Raw genomic sequence first — 17,349 nt, forward strand, 5'->3', positions numbered from 1 at the left:
CCTGACAAAATATTATTTCCCTTCAACAAATATAGTGCCCTCTAGAAACATTTGAATGTATTTCTGCTCAATGCTGTTGTACGAGATCTAACTCAAATTCAAGATTTTGCAGTTACGTTCTTGTTCTAGACAAAGTCTAAATTATAATACGTATTATGATCATATGCTATTAATTCCAAGGCATTTCACTTCATCTGCTAATGGCTTCCCTGTCTGTACTCATAAAAATTTCCTGCAACCGATAGTAAACCATTGGTTTGGAATATTGTAGTTGTATGTAAAGGATAGTTCTAACGGAGATTTGAGGAATTTTAATAAATATGGGCTTTTAGTTTTTCTATTAATAATCTAATTCCTTTGCGTATTGCAATATTTGAAGATTCAGTACACGCCTTCCTCGCTGTTTTCTCAGTTCTTTATTTTTCTGCATTTTGCTATGCCTGAAATTCCCCTTTCAACCCAATTTTTGTTCGAATCAGTTGAAAATTTCTGATGATGTTGAAATGGGTACAAGATTAAAATTTGCTCTGGGTTTTTATGTCTTTGAGTTCGTTTATTTTTTTTTACCTTTAATTGCAATAATAATGCAGTTTATAAAAAAATAAAGTGAAAGTTAAAATTTTCTTGATCAGTAAAATATACATAAGATATTGAAGCAGAGATCAAATTTTTATATAGACATGTAGCTATACAAAATTTCACCTCAATTATATTAAAACTATGCCAGGAATTTTTTATGTCGACTAGTAATTAAAAGCAAAGATGCTAATAATTTTAGGACTAATAAACTCATAGTTCAAATCTGATGCAGCGTATACTTATAGGCGCATAAAAAGTGGCGAATATTTCAGAATTACAACTTAAAAACTGTAGAAGTTATGAAATTCAATCATGAATGTCCTTAATTATTGAGTCTTTTTATGTGCTACATTATTATTATTATTATTATTATTATTATTATTATTATTATTATTATTCCGATATAAGCCATTGAACATACGTGTTCACCGGGATTTACTGACAATATAATTAGTATTACTCAAGACCACCGTTGAATACAGTACAGATGACGTGAGCAAGCCTATATTTCGTAGCAGGAAGTTTAGGTTCTTCCTTGCCTGGAGAATGGGCGTTCATATCTCGCCCTCTTTTTTTTCTTTGTTTTGATCCTCCTTGAAACTGCCTAGTATTGTTATATAATCCTACGGAAACCGGACACTATGGGAGAAAGTAGAGGAGAAGTACTTGTGACGACGAAATTAATGATAAGACGGTCTTCCAGTAGTATGAAACTAATATAATAATAATAATAATAATAATAATAATAATAATAATAATAATAATAATAATGAAGGAATACCTTGAACAATATAGTGTTACACACTATGTTTCTTTTTTTACTTGGTTATTTCACGATGCTGTATGAACTGTAGGGTTAATTAGCGTCGATGGAATTGGTGACAGCGAGATGGTATTTGCAGAGATGAGGCCGAGGATTCGTCATAGATTACCTGACATTCACCTTACGGTTGGGGAAAACCTCTGAAAAAACCTAACCAGTCGCCCTCGGTAGCGGAGTTGGTATAGCGCTAGCCTTCTATGCTCGAGGTTGAGGGTTCGATCCCGGCCGAGTTCGATGGCATTTAATTACATTTAAATGCGACAGGCTCATGTCAGTAGATTTACTTGCATGTAAAAGAACTCCTGAGGGACAAAATTCGGGCACATCGGCGACGCTGTTATAACATCTGCAGTTGCGAGCGTCGTTAAATAAACCATAATTTAAATTTAAACTTTAAACCCAACCAGATAATCAACCCAAGCGGGAATCGAACCCATGCCCGGCAGACAAGCGCCTTAGATGATCAAGCTACGCCGGTGGCTACACACTGTGTTAAAGACTGCAAACTCTCACAGCAGGCCTTTAACTGATCGGTTTCTTAAAGGCCTACATCTATCAAATTTTAGAAGTATTTTTAGAGTTGGAAATGATTTTCAAAGAGCTTGTGATGTGTTATTCTAAGACTACATGCAATAAGGAAAGCTGCGAGACAGAAACAAACCCGATTGCGAAGGCAACATGCTGTACCAATGTGTTGGTGAGAACACGACACTTGAGATGGCTGCACAGTACTTTGCCAGTTCATTATAATATGGAGCCGAGCCGTATTGCTGGATGCACGGTTCACTGCTTTCTTATCTTGGCTTTTTTTTCCATATTCGCGCTCACTTCTTACGTCTTCATCTCGGTGGCAGGAACTAAACAGTTCCGAAAGATCAAGTTCTGAAGTCTTACTTATACAAGCCGTTGCAATATAGTATGCACCAAAACAAGTAGCACCGGTATTGAAATTATCACTCTGCTAATGCGCATGTTTGCTTATCAATTAAGTATTTATTTGCCAGAATATTAATCTAGACATATTGTAGAGTCAACGCTTCGCTTAGTGCTGCTCACAACAGAGGAGAAGTCTTTGCTGTTGAATATTATTTCCGTTCATACGAACTTGGACGTGCAAACGGCATAAATTTGAAACACGTTTCAGATGGTTTTCGTGAAATGTTTCACAGGCCGTACAGGAAGCACCGTCACCAGTTACATAGTCATAACACACTCGCTTTGCACCAGAAAGACTTCCAGGAAGGCATACTTTTTTTATTAAACACATTTTTCTTATCTATCATTTTCACTTGATCCCATACCACTCGATGCCTACGTATGTTAAAGGAGTCTATCTTTATGGCTAATCCTTCGATGACAACTGTGGAATTACAGGAAAAGGTTGTGGCCTTCTTTCACCAATTGCAGCAACCTCTATTAATTTGAAAACATTTTCTAGAATCTCTCTGAACGTTATGATTGTACCTATAGAAAATAATGGAAAGCATTTTGAATCTGGTTTTTTTTTTTTGTATTGAAAAAAAAAAGGCGCTACTGAGCATGAAATTTTGTTCTCCAAAGAAATGTCTATATTCTACTTTATTAAAGCGCTTTACTTAGCTGTAGTTCATAGATGACTAGTTACTGTACATAATAGCGCAGTAGTATTAGTTTTCACTACCGCACTGTTATTCTCTGTGTTTTATTGGTTTTTATGCCTGCGAAAGGATGTAAGTTTGCGGATTCAAAACCGACCGAGGGCGGTGTATTTCCTAAAGGGCGATAAAAATTCTCACCAGGCTTCCTTCTGCGTTGTCCTATCTTTTGATTTACAAATTGTAAAGTAATCATCCCTGGTTGAGATGGTTCCAAAACTTATAGCTAGTAGTTTTTTGCTTTACCAGTTCCCTGCTTGAAGGAATCATAGGAATCATTTCTTTGAGACAAACCAGTGCATACAGATTGAACGTATCATTTATATTTTGTTATAGTCTTTTAGCGTTAGATCAGGTAATGTGAAAAATGTAGAAAATTAAAACTAAAATAATTCTTAGCACTAATGGATTAATTTCTTCCTTTCCGTTCATTCCGTGCATTTAATTCATTGCGTTCACGCATTCAGTTCATTTAATTCATTCCGCTCATCGCATTCACTTCATTCTGTTCATTGTATTCACTTAATTTATTCCGTTCATTGTATACACTCCATTTACATATTCAGTTCATTTAATTGATCCCCTGTTCATTGAGTTCATTCCGTTCACTTCATTCAATTAATTTATTTCGTTCATATAAGTCATTCCACTCACTGTATTCACTTCATTCATTCCGTTCATTCAATTCATTCCATTCACTGCATTCATTTAATTTATTCTTTTCATTTATTTAATTCCGCTCACTGTATTCACTCAATTTCGTTCACTGCATTCATTTAGTTAATTTCATGCATTCTGTTCTCTGCGTCAAGTTCATTAATTCCGTTTACTGCATTAACTTCATTCTGTTCACTTCATTCAATTAATTTATTCTTTTCATTTATTTAATTCCGCTCACTGTATTCACTCAATTTCGTTCACTGCATTCATTTAGTTAATTTCATGCATTCTGTTCTCTGCATCAAGTTCATTAATTCCGTTTACTGCATTCACTTCATTCTGTTCACTTCATTCAATTAATTTATTCTTTTCATTTAATTCATTCCGCTCACTGTATTCACTCAATTTCGTTCACTGCATTCATTTAGTTAATTTCATGCATTCTGTTCTCTGCATCAAGTTCATTAATTCCGTTTACTGCATTCACTTCATTCTGTTCACTTCATTCAATTAATTTATTCTTTTCATTTATTTAATTCCGCTCACTGTATTCACTCAATTTCGTTCACTGCATTCATTTCGTTAATTTCATGCATTCAGTCCTCTGCATTAAGTTCATTAATTCCGTTTACTGCATTAACTTCATTCTGTTCACTTCATTCAATTAATTTATTCTTTTCATTTATTTAATTCCGCTCACTGTATTCACTCAATTTCGTTCACTGCATTCATTTAGTTAATTTCATGCATTCTGTTCTCTGCATTAAGTTCATCAATTCCGTTTACTGCATTCACTTCATTCTGTTCACTTCATTCAATTAATTTATTCTTTTCATTTAATTAATTCCGCTCACTGTATTCACTCAATTTCGTTCACTGCATTCATTTAGTTAATTTCATGCATTCTGTTCTCTGCATCAAGTTCATTAATTCCGTTTACTGCATTCACTTCATTCTGTTCACTTCATTCAATTAATTTATTCTTTTCATTTAATTCATTCCGCTCACTGTATTCACTCAATTTCGTTCACTGCATTCACTTCATTCCGTTCACTTCATTCAATTAATTTATTCTTTTCATTTAATTAATTCCGCTCACTGTATTCACTCAATTTCGTTCACTGCATTCATTTAGTTAATTTCATGCATTCTGTTCTCTGCATTAAGTTCATTAATTCCGTTTACTGCTTTCACTTCATTCTGTTCACTTCATTCAATTAATTTATTCTTTTCATTTAATTAATTCCGCTCACTGTATTCATTCAATTTCGTTCACTGCATTCATTTCGTTAATTTCATGCATTCTGTTCTCTGCATTAAGTTCATTAATTCCGTTTACTGCATTCACTTCATTCTGTTCATTGAGTTCATTCCGTTCACTTCATTCAATTAATTTATTCCGTTCATTTAATTCATTCCGCTCACTGTTTTCACTTCATTCCGTTTAATTGTATTCATTTCATGTATTCCGTTCATTTAGTTCACTGCATTCACTTAATCTATTTCCTTCATTTGATTCATTCCATTCACTGCATTCATTCCATTCCGTTCACTGCATTAATTTCATTAATTCCATGCTTTCTGTTGTGTGCATTAAGTTCAGTAATTCCGTTTACTGTAATCACTTCGTGACGTTCATTTAATTCATTCCGTTTACTTCATTCATTTCATTCACTCCGTTTATTGAATTCATTTCATTATTTCCTTTCAATTCGTTCATTCCGTTCACTGTATTTACTCCATTAATTATTCATTCATTAAATTCATTCCCTTCTATACATTTACTTCATTCCTTCATTTCGTTCATTCTTTCCGTTTTATTAATCAGTTCATTCAAGGGTGAAGACTTTGCATTTGATACCAACTGACATGCTAGATCTTCCATAGAATTAAAGTAGACAGAAGAGAAGCAATGAAGATAGATAGGAAGGAAGGAAATTCGTGTTAAATTTATTTTCATGTGTATTAATTACAAGAACGTACTGTATAATATAAGTAACTACCTAACCGGTTTTCCTGAGTAAACATTAGCAGTTGCCTAAGTACTTATGTCATGTGATCACTGCCCTTGTATTTACAAAGATTAACTGGGTCTTTCCCTTTCTCCTTTAAAATTTCTGCAGGAAGTGGGGGTCAAGAATGCCTGCCAGTATCAATACTTTAACGTATAAGAAAGCGTGGAAACGTCAGAACGTGAGTAATAAATACATAACGAGTACAATTGTGTAGGCCAATTTACAAGCGAAATGTTATATTTCATGTCCGTTATAGGTTACAAATCTTGTAAATGTAAAAGATTTTGTCTTGTAAAATGTGAATTTCTTCTATATTAAAGACATGATTATTAATCACACCTACTGTATACAAACTGAACCCTTACAGAAATTCCAGACTGCGTGAAGAAAACCACAATGGATTTCACCCGGTTTCTTTTTATTTTTTTCACATTGTTGTCCTCGATGCCGTTACCGCCTTCCTCCTCATTTTCCACCCATTTCTCTTTACTATCACCACTATCATTACCGTTACAATCATCGTCAAAATTATCGCCATGAACACTCATCTCATCACCACCATTGTCACCAGTTCTAACTTCATTATCACTAGTCTTTGAAGTTAAGTGAGTTCGGAGTTTGTGCAATGAGCCAAATGACGACGAATAGTAGTGGCGCGCGGTGCCGTGCGATGTTAACACACTACTTCCGCAACAAGGACAGAACCACACTGCACATATGAGCCGTTCAGAGCAAAAGTGGTGTAAATTAAAATTGGGAAATGAGGTTTAAAGTAAAAATTCTATAAAATACAGCGCAAAGTAGCAATTATATGGCCTTCTTCCTATCCACTGACTACTAATAGTTTAAATAAATTGAATATGAATTGCTGCTTTGCGCTGTATTTTACAGAATGTTTACTTTAACCCTCATTACCCATTTTTTACTTACACCACTTCTGCTCTGAACGGCTCATATAAAAGAATGATTTCAATAGTAGGGTTGTGTAGTGTATTACAAAAGAATGAACATATTCTTTGCTGTGAACTTTTAAATGAAAATATTACTGTTTCACAGGCACTACTCTTAATGAAATGTTTAAGCCTATATTACAACAAACTCTGATGTAAAATTTTAACTTAAACTGTTACTGTATCAGAGATACTATTCTTAACAAGATGTTTAAGCCTATATTACAATAATCTTCCATGTAAAATTTTAACTTAAACTGTTACTGTATCAGAGATACTGCCCTTAACAATATCTTTAAGCCTATATTACAATAATCTTCGATGTAAAATTTTAACTTAAACTGTTACTGTATCAGAGATACTGCCCTTAACAATATCTTTAAGCCTATATTACAATAATCTTCGGTGTAAAATTTTAACTTAAACTGTTACTGTATCAGAGATACTGCCCTTAACAATATCTTTAAGCCTATATTACAATAATCTTCGGTGTAAAATTTTAACTTAAACTGTTACTGTATCAGAGATACTGCATTTAACAATATCTTTAAGACTATATTACAATAATCTTTTATGTAAAATTTTAACTGAAAATGTTACTGTTTCATAGGTACCGCTCTTAATGCAATGTTTAAGCTCATATTACCATTCGTTTCCTCATATGATCCATATATCTTAATGTCGTCTATAATCTGATATCTTCTTCTATCCCGAACTTTTCTCCTGTTCACTATTATTTCTAGTGCATCTTTCAGTAGGAAATTTCTCCTCAGTCAATGACCTAACCAATTCCTTTTTCTCTTTCTGATCAGTTTCAGCATCATTTTTTCTTTGGATCAAATTTCTGAATACTTATTTAGAGAAGAAAACGAAAATTCTTTGAATGATTTATTACCATAATATTCTGTTGTCTTAAACTGACTGAGCATATTGGGAATTAAATATGCTTTCCCAAAATATGCTATAAAATGTTTCATATAAAACAATTTTTTTTCTAGAAACGGAAGCAAAAACGAGCAGAATTATATTAAACTTTTTTGTTTGAAATTTCTCAAAGAATAACCCCGTGAAATTAATGACATTACTTACAGTTCACCGTCGACCTGGTTGGCAAGTTGGTATAGCGCTTGCCTTCAATGCCCAAGGTTGCGGGTTCGACCCCGGGCCAGGTCGATGGCATTTAAGTGTGCTTAAATGCGACAGGCTCATGTCAGTAGATTTACTGGCATGTAAAAGAACTCCTGCGGGACAAAATTCCGGCACACCCGGCGACGCTGATATAACCTCTGCAGTTGCGAGCGTCGTTAAATAAAACATAACTTTTTTTAACTTTACAGTTCACTCTGTATATGCATTGAAGAAATAGCAAAAAATTGTCCATTAAAGTTCAATATTTTTTTCTATTTCGCTAAGTCTGAAATATTTAACTAAATTTTGCTTTATAATTTACAATATAACTTACATTACTTGATAACTTAAAAAATACAAGATATGTGAGCAAAGATTGTAGTTATTAATGTGCACCTGAAGAATCCTACATTTAGCAAACTTGGAAAACAGGTTATCAATAGAAGCTTTCTTTTGCACTTGGATATGAGCCTTTAGTTGTCATTTATGCCACTCAATTGTACAACCATGGAAATTTTTATTCCACTCTGAACACTAAAAGCCTAGAAATATTGAACTAAACTTTTGTACTGAAATTCTTTAATCGCACAGGCATCACTACCCACTCCCCTTAACAAATACATAATTCCTGTGGAAATACAGTATAATCTTAAAATATTACTCTAGTGAGGAAATACAAAATGAATTCGGATTAGGCATGAACAAGGACTACAAATTGTTACTTGGTCACACGCACGCACACACACACACACACACACACACACACACTTACGTGTAGAACATACAAGCTCAGGCTTGGAGTAGAAAATTCTGAGGAGCCATTTCTGCCTAGTGTCTATAATACATCCGGTGTGGCGCTTACACTAAACAGATTTCCCATTTTTCTTTTGGGTGCTGTAAGCATAACAACACCGGTTCAGGTCCTTGTAAGTACACATATGCACGCAATGCTAATTATTATTAACTCGGTACTGAAACATCACGATCAGACGATTAGCATTATTACGTTATATATTATGTGTCAGACAGCCAACGGTAAGGATGACCCAGTAATAGACTATCTCTATGTTTCACGTCTCTTTATAATACGGGTATGTAAACAAGTATAATGCGCAGTTTCGTAAAACTTCTTTAAAATTAGAACTTGTAATGAAACTTACTTTAAAATAAAAATAGGAGGAAATAACTGCCAGCCTAGGGGCGACATACGAGTATCATGCAAATACATCACTAAATTAAGACAATATCACTTGCTAGACGGTTCTATCTTTTTTATTTTCAACGATTGTATTATACTTGAGAAATCTTTCTAGTGCGATTGAATAAAAGGATCACCAACGCATCCAATCGTACACCAATATTTTAAAATAGCATATCGTCGTTATTCCTGCAATAACTCCTATGTGACATATTTATCGATTTTCAGATTTTTGCTCTATTAAGTAATTTAAATAATGATACAGCAAATAATGAAATCTCCTATCTGTAATTATATTTCTTTCTTTCGAAAATGTAAGAATTCGCAATCCCCTATGTACCACTGCCATAGAATGAATAAGTGTGTTTTTTCTTCCTTCTGAAAAATTTTATATTTTGCACATAGGAGTTATTGCAGTAACAACGACGATATGCATAATGTTTCATAATTGAAGTGTTAGGCCGAATAATGGTCTATGTTACAATCTGCTAATTATGCAGGAAGAACAAAAATGTTACATCGCAATTCCGCTCATAAATTTACTATCGGACGGGCAACACAGACCGTTATTTCATCAATATGTTTTGTACACTAAGCGAAGTATACGATTGTATGTTATTGAAAGTCATATTACACATCATAGAAGTTTACAACATTTTTAACTCTCCAGAAATGCTACTGGGGAATACAGACAAACAGTTTTATACAATCAGAATATTATGAAATGTACAAACTCAATAAAAAGGTTAAATTATGAACAAAATGATTATGACATTTATTTTAAATGCCGTGTATTAATATGAATTAACACCATGTAATTTATTAAAGTTACACTCAATGTCATATTATGAATAAACATACAATATTGATCAAATAATAACACTATTATTAGAAAATAACTGGAGTATTGAGATGTAGGGACACTATTAAATTAATGAAAGTTGTAACAATAACAATTGAGTAAAGAAAATTAAATATTACAGTTGAAAAATTGTGTTGTTTAGAGATTTAAAAAGGCATATTACTCGGTTAAGAGAGAAGTTTTATATGAAACTAATTCGATTAATTAAAATGTGTCTCAGTGAAACGTACAGCAGAGTCCGTATAGGTCAGTTTCTGTCAGATGCGTTTCCAATTCACTGTGGGCTAAAGCAAGGAGATGCACTATCACCTTTACTTTTTAACTTTGCTCTAAAGCAGCCGTGGCGAGAACGTGACTCCCGAGACATTGTGGCTCGCAGTGATAGTAGTGCATTTCGCTTGCTTCTAACCTCCGCCAACCCCCATCCTCTCACTCACTGGAGTCAAACTTCGTTCCATTTGTAGCTATTTGTCTCTGACCTGCGAGTGGCATATGTCTCTCTCGAAACCATGTACGAAAGTTCCAAGTAGGATGGGAGGACGCATTTTTTTGCTGTCAATATGATGAGAATATTAAATGTTTGATTTGTTCACAAGTATTACGAGGAAAACGGTTGTATAACATAAAACGGCATTATACTACATGTTACTGATGAAACATTAAAAGGTTAAGTGTTATCATCATCATCATCATCATCATCATCATCATCATCATCATCGTCATCTCTGTACGTCGACCCTTTTTCAGCAGATGTACGAATAATGCGGTTAGCTCTTCAATTTGGACTCACTGATTTACTAGGCCTATATGATGTCAAATGAAAGCTAGATATAAGGACTTGACAAATGTTGAACTTTCAAATCTTTGCCAAAAAATAAATATCCGAAGCTTCGTTCTTTCGCTTGCTCTGTTGTAGCTATGTTCGCTACAACTTACGTTTGTAAAAAATTATTTTCAACAATTAAAATAGTAAAAACCAAATTTACATCACGACTGACAGACAAATACCTTCATGATCAACTACGACTGGCAGTAAGTGACATAATTCCTGATTTTGAAACTTTGTCGCAGAGACATTCTGAAGACAGTTAATTTTAGGGTGTGATATTGTTCATTTATTGTTCATTTCTTTCTTCGTTACACGTACTAAACATTAGTTTGTAGCTTTGTACTGTATAAAATTATACGTAAGGAAAATGAAAATCCGTTAATAAGTCAGACAGTTGCTTTACTTCCCCTTCGGGTGTCCGCCTCCCTCCATAGGTGCTATGCACGTTGCAGGTTACACAGTAGCTCGGAGCACGATTACATTTTCGCCACCGCTGCTCTAGAGTATGCCATTAGGAAAGTCCAGGATAACAGAGAGGGTTTGGAATTGAACAGGTTGCATCAGCTGCTTGTCTATGCGGATGATGTGAATATGTTAGGAGAAAATCCGCAAACGATTAGGGAAAATACGGGAATTTTACTTGAAGCAAGTAAAGAAAAAGGTTTGGAAGTAAATCCCGAAAAGACAAAGTATATGATTATGTCTCATGACCAGAATATTGTACGAAATGAAAATATAAAAATTGGAAATTTATCCTTTCAAGAGGTGGAAAAATTCAAATACTTGGGAGCAACGGTAACAAAATATAAATGATACTCGAGAGGAAATTAAACACACAATAAATATGGGAAATGCCCGTTATTATTCGGTTGAGAAGCTTTTATCATCCAGTCTGCTGTCAAAAAATCTGAAAGTTAGAATTTATAAAACAGTTATATTACCGGTTGTTCTTTATGGTTGTGAAACTTGGACTATCACTTTGAGAGAGGAACATAGGTTAAGAGTGTTTGAGAATAAGGTGCTTAGGAAAATATTTGGGGCTAAGAGGGATGAAGTTACAGGAGAATGGAGAAAGTTACACAACACAGAACTGCACGCATTGTGTTCTTCACCTGACATAATTAGGAACATTAAATCCAGACGTTTGAGATGGGCAGAGCATGTAGCACGTATGGGCGAATCCAGAAATGCATATAGAGTGTTAGTTGGGAGGCCGGAGGGAAAAAGACCTTTAGGGAGGCCGAGACGTAGATGGGAAGATAATATTAAAATGGATATGAGAGAGGTGGGATATGATGATAGAGACTGGATTAATCTTGCTCAGGATAGGGACCAATGGCTGGGCGGCAATGAACTTTCGGGTTCCTTAAAAGCCAGTAAGTAAGTAAGTAAGTAAGAAGTAAGTTGACAAATTGTTGGGGGATGGAATTTGAACCCATGTCCCGAATATTCAGTATCCATCCCAACAGATGGCTCATCTGTTAAGTATATATTTGATTAATAATGAATACAATATCAATCACAGTTTTTAAATGCTGACTGTAAGAGAGTAATACAATTTAAACAGCTCCTTTCTGACATCAAGAGCAAACTGTGAGCACATCTCCTTACAAGAATTTCCACAAATCTGTTCCTGAAACGAAATACCTTGATAAAATTCTAAGATAAACTATTGTGGCAGAACACAACTGACACACTTATTAATATTAATTTGTTTGGATCCTTTTTTTTTTTTTTAGCCGGTCAATATCTACCGTAGAAATCGTCACTATCTTGCAGTCGTCCATTTTACATAATAGATTGCCCGAAACCTGATACACAGAGTTCAAGTCCCCTGTATTTGTAAAGAGAACAAACTCCAGTGCAATAACTTCCGATACGATGTAAACAACTGGATACGCTAGAAGTGACTAGTGACATAGGCCGTTGTTCCAACCAAGAAATTCATGGTTGTAACTCGTGTAGAAGCGCCTCTGATACAAATACTGAAAAACAATTTTTGTTACAGTTGTGTAAGAATATACAGAGCATAATTCCATTAAAAACTCGATTTTGAAAAATTGTAACATAGACCATTATTCGGCCCAACGCTTCAATTATTTATCGATACAAAGTGCAGATGTGACTAGAGGACAATGAAAAGGCCAAGAAGTCCTAATAAACATAGGTTCGGAAACCAACCGTTTCCGAGATAATTATATCATCACTGTGGCCACCAACTTAATACGCCTCGTAGATTTGCAATCATATGTCTTACTTGGCAGACTTACTGGTCATGCGTACCTCTACTTTTTGTAACATGAATTACGCGAACTTTTGAATAAAGTGCCTCTGTGGGAAAGGCAGCTTCTCTAATATACGAATGACGAAGCACCTGCTCACTTTCATTTGAACGTTCGAGAGTTCTTAGGCACAAGCCTCCACGACTGGTCGATCGATCATGGCTTACCACCACCATGGCCTTAGAGGTCTCCCGACTTCAATCTTTGAATTCTTTGTTTAGGGATATTTGAAATGTGTTTTGTATTCCATCACTGTCGATAATGTTAACGAATTCCGGCATTGTAAATTATTGTGAACGCATTATTAATTATTGCTTTGTCGTCTTAAACTCACTGGAGTTTCTCTAACTGGCCAGAATGCATTGTGTCGGCTACATGATGAATTAAGAGGAATATGGAAAGGGAAGGTAGTTACTTAGGTGCCATAATTGTTTAATTGAGTCCGAACCTTGAAGCATTTTCTTAAAAAAAAAAAAAAAAAAAACTTACTAAACACACCATCTTTCCCGGAAAAGGTTGCTACTTATGGGACGAATAAGACTATTTTAAGGACGAAAACACTAAAGCCAATAATTTCCGAACATAGGTTCCCTGTCTCGAATTGTTTGTTAAAATGTATCTAAATAACATTGCAACTTTGTCACAATACTTGTATACAACCGGAATGTTCCATTAAGACCTCCTTTATTTCTGTTAGTCTGGCAATATGAATAATTCCCTCCTCTCTTAATTCGTGATGGATGATGTGAAAAAATGGTGATCAGCAGAGTTCAATGTTGGCGTGGGCTAGAAATACCAAGTAAATTTTGTTTTCAGCTCTCTTACTTCGAGAGAATTCTTTTGGATGTCATAAATCTTCATTACGGACCTTATCTGCTTTTCTTGCCTTCAGAATAAAGACGTGCTAATGATTTTAACGCTATTTAAAATCCATCGTCGTCAGCAGTATTTGCCATGATAATTTTGGACTTATAATAAATATGCGGGCGAGAACTATACAGGTGCAAGTGAAATAATTCTGCAGATTGAAGGGGATGATAGGGTACAATTAAATTAATAGAAAACCTATATTACGTTTTGTGATTAAATGCACGGTTAATTAAAAAATTAATTTGAAAGTTTCAGCAGTCTGGCAACGCCGCTAACACAGTCCTCTTTCTTCTTGTAGTACGGATGTAAGAGATCAACGAATTTAGCTCTGTCTCCCTATGTGAACTACCTCTCACCTCCTTCTGTGGCTATAGCGTTGCAATCTGGTTGCGTCGTTTAGTGGCTTGAAATTAGTGGTTTTTAAATTAAATTTTCACGAATACTGTCCACGCTATTGAAATACGACAGAGGGATAAATTATTCTGTATTAGATTTTCTATGAATATGTACAAAAATTACGATCCTACTCACCACAGTTACTGAATAAGAGGGTGTTAAATATTTGAGAGAAAAAAACTTTTTTTCTGAGAAAATTATGAAGATTCCACCAGTACGGTTTTACCCTTTTTTTGTTACATACAACATGAGCTGTTCGCTCTGAAAATCTGCAGGGCTGTTTCACTTTCACCCTGTATATATTAATAAATATGTATCTATGTATGTCGGCACTAACTTCCATAAAATTGCTTTTTAAATAGTAATTGCTTAAAATGTGCATGAGAGAGAATGTATAATTTACAGTTAAATTTCTTTGTTTCATTCAGCCTCTGGATTAAGAAAAATACTGCGCCGGAATGAAGGTCGTGGACTTACTGTGCTTCAGAAGACACGTCAAGAGACGTCGGCGCCGACGCTTGTGGAACGTGTGGACCTGTCTCCAGGTGCCTCGACGCCAAAGGACAATGACTCACAAGAAACTGAGCTTCACGGCGTTGGAGCAGTCGTCCATTTGGCGGTTTCGTCGTGCAGGGTGAGTACCACAACGCTTCTTTGCAATATCGCCTTCTCCAATCAACATATAAGGTAGAAAAACGCTGGTAAAATAAATGTCAATTTATGCTGTAACTGTGTTATTTTGAGGAGACGGTCTCAAATATGAACTTAGGTAGACAGGCTTCTATTTCACGCGAGTAGTGCAATCGATTGAACAATTTTATTATAATTTTTGAACAGAGGTTATGAATGTAGTACTTATTCGATGTAATTTGTCGGCGGACGTTTCAGGAACTAAACATTACCTGTATGATAACTTTTAATCGCCATACAAAAACTGTGATGGCGCCCTCCTCGTGAGAGTGCACTCTTGTATAAAAAAACTAACACAAATTCAACACTTTGAAATAACTATAAATTTCACGTTTTAGTATTTTGAAATGTTGAGATCGGTGTAGATAATTAGCTTCATATTTTAACGTGATAATGTAATGAAAAATGAAATTATGTATATCTCCAGTATGTCACTTAATGCTAACAAGATTTTATACCTTATGTAAAAATTAAACCTACGCTCTAAATTAATAAATAGGGGACGTATAAAACATTCGTTACAGATAATAATGGAATTATTTTAGTCCAACTGCAAAATAAATAAATAAATAAACAAACACAAACAAAGAAACAAACAAACAAATAAATACATAAATAAATAAATGTGAGTAAATAAACAATTAATAATAAATAATAAAAAATAAAAATAAATAAATATTATAATAAAAAATAAATTAAAATACATGTATAAAAAATAAATAAGTAATAAAATAAGATTAAATATTAAAGAATAAAGAAGAATAGTAAATAGCCAATAGCCATAAAAATAAATAATAAAAGAAAATGATAAATAATAAATAGATAATAAAAATAATAAATAACTAATGAATAAATAATGAATGAGTGAATTAATTAATTAATTAATTAATTAATTAGTATATAGATTAAGAAAGTGGTTAGTATACTTTACTTGGGAGTTCGTTCTACAAACGAGACATTATAAAATAATTCATTGAACAAATGTCTGTACATTTGTATATAGGTCATTATTTTGTTTCCACTCTTCGTTACTCTGAATTAAAACAGGCATATTTCTTGAAAAGTCTTCAAAATCTACGCTATTGATTGAAGACCAAATACATTTCAAGATTGGTTACAAAGATTCTCGGATTTAAGTTGTGTTGCAAGCAAAGATTATTAACAACTCTTATCTTGTTCTCTTAAATGTTAATAATATGACCATTTCCTTCATAAAAATTAGCCACATTCTTCATTAGAAAAATCCGAATAGGCATAATTATTGTAGTTTTATATTTATATTGCAGTAATGTACAAATTTAACTTTTAAGTTTATCTTGCATTTTTTTTTTTTTGCGGATTCTTTACTATTAAAATGAATAATTTGTTATTAAAATGAAATTTATATGTACACATATAGCAGAGATCATCTGCATTTGCAACTATTGCGAAAATCGCCGGTACCATTTCTGAAATATATAGAATGCAATGGAAGTAAAGTACATGTTTTTGCAACTGTTTCCGTATCTGAACTTCGTCTCAGATCCTTTCAGCTCCGCTCTTGGTCGAGAATACACTCATCTAGATGCATGTGCAGATTTCCTATTTTGCACGTATATGTCCAAACTTAGATTTCCTATAGTTTGGAAGTGGTAGACATCTAAACATGTTTGTTATGAATCAATTTTACATACCAGTTTCTTAAATCTGTAATAAATATGATAATATTGAAGTTACTATAAAACAATTTCCGCTATCTATATTAGGCTATGAAATTATAGTAATTTGTAATGTTGTTACTATCATTGCCTTCTGGATCGCATCCTGTAAACAGCCATAGGATGTGATCCAGCAGACAGTGATTTAATTTTCATTTCATTTAGTGTTCTGTCCAAGGGCAGGTCTTTAACTGCAAACCCAGTTTTCTCCAATCTTTCCTATTTTCTGCCTTCCTCTTTGTTTTCTCGTATGATCCATGTATCTTAATATCGTCTATCATCTGATATCTTCTTCAACCCCGAACTCTTCTCCCGTTCACCATTCCTTCCAGTTGGTTATAGGCCTACTATATTGCATGAGTTATGTTTAGGAAACTCACTTCGCTCGTTCCCTAGTTTTTACGAATGCAATAACTATATAATATTATAAACGAGTTCGTACGTTAACTTTTTAGCACCTAGGGCATATCGCGTGTGTAGGATCTTTGGGTATAGGCATATCAATAGGCAGTGCACTATTATTGTGATTCTGTTTCTATTGCCATATGTTAGGCCTTTATATGCATTCATATGAACTGATTTCAATTTTTAATAATTATGATAATGGTGATTAAGGCGGCAATCAATCATGGTATGTAAATTTCCAATCCTGCATTTGCCTTTGTGACCGAAGGAAACTATGAAAGACTTCAGTGAGATTGGCCGATCACAGGGATTGAACCCGGGACTTCCCAAA

At 34.1% G+C, this 17,349-nt stretch overlaps 1 protein-coding gene across 4 annotated transcripts in view; it reads left to right on the plus strand.

Annotated features, from left to right (window-relative positions):
* Positions 1 to 17,349, plus strand: part of LOC138692173 (serine-rich adhesin for platelets-like) — a 451,935-nt gene that overhangs the window by 19,483 nt on the left and 415,103 nt on the right. For all 4 annotated transcript variants that reach the window (XM_069815218.1, XM_069815220.1, XM_069815224.1 and 1 more), the window contains exon 2: positions 14,655 to 14,860. In XM_069815218.1, the coding sequence (XP_069671319.1) occupies positions 14,685 to 14,860 (176 nt within the window). In that variant the 5' untranslated portion in view covers positions 14,655 to 14,684. The remainder of the gene's footprint in view (positions 1 to 14,654; positions 14,861 to 17,349) is intronic.

The sequence above is a fragment of the Periplaneta americana genome, chromosome 16 (assembly GCF_040183065.1).
Source record: "Periplaneta americana isolate PAMFEO1 chromosome 16, P.americana_PAMFEO1_priV1, whole genome shotgun sequence".
In the NCBI taxonomy this organism is placed as follows: Eukaryota; Metazoa; Arthropoda; class Insecta; order Blattodea; family Blattidae; genus Periplaneta; species Periplaneta americana.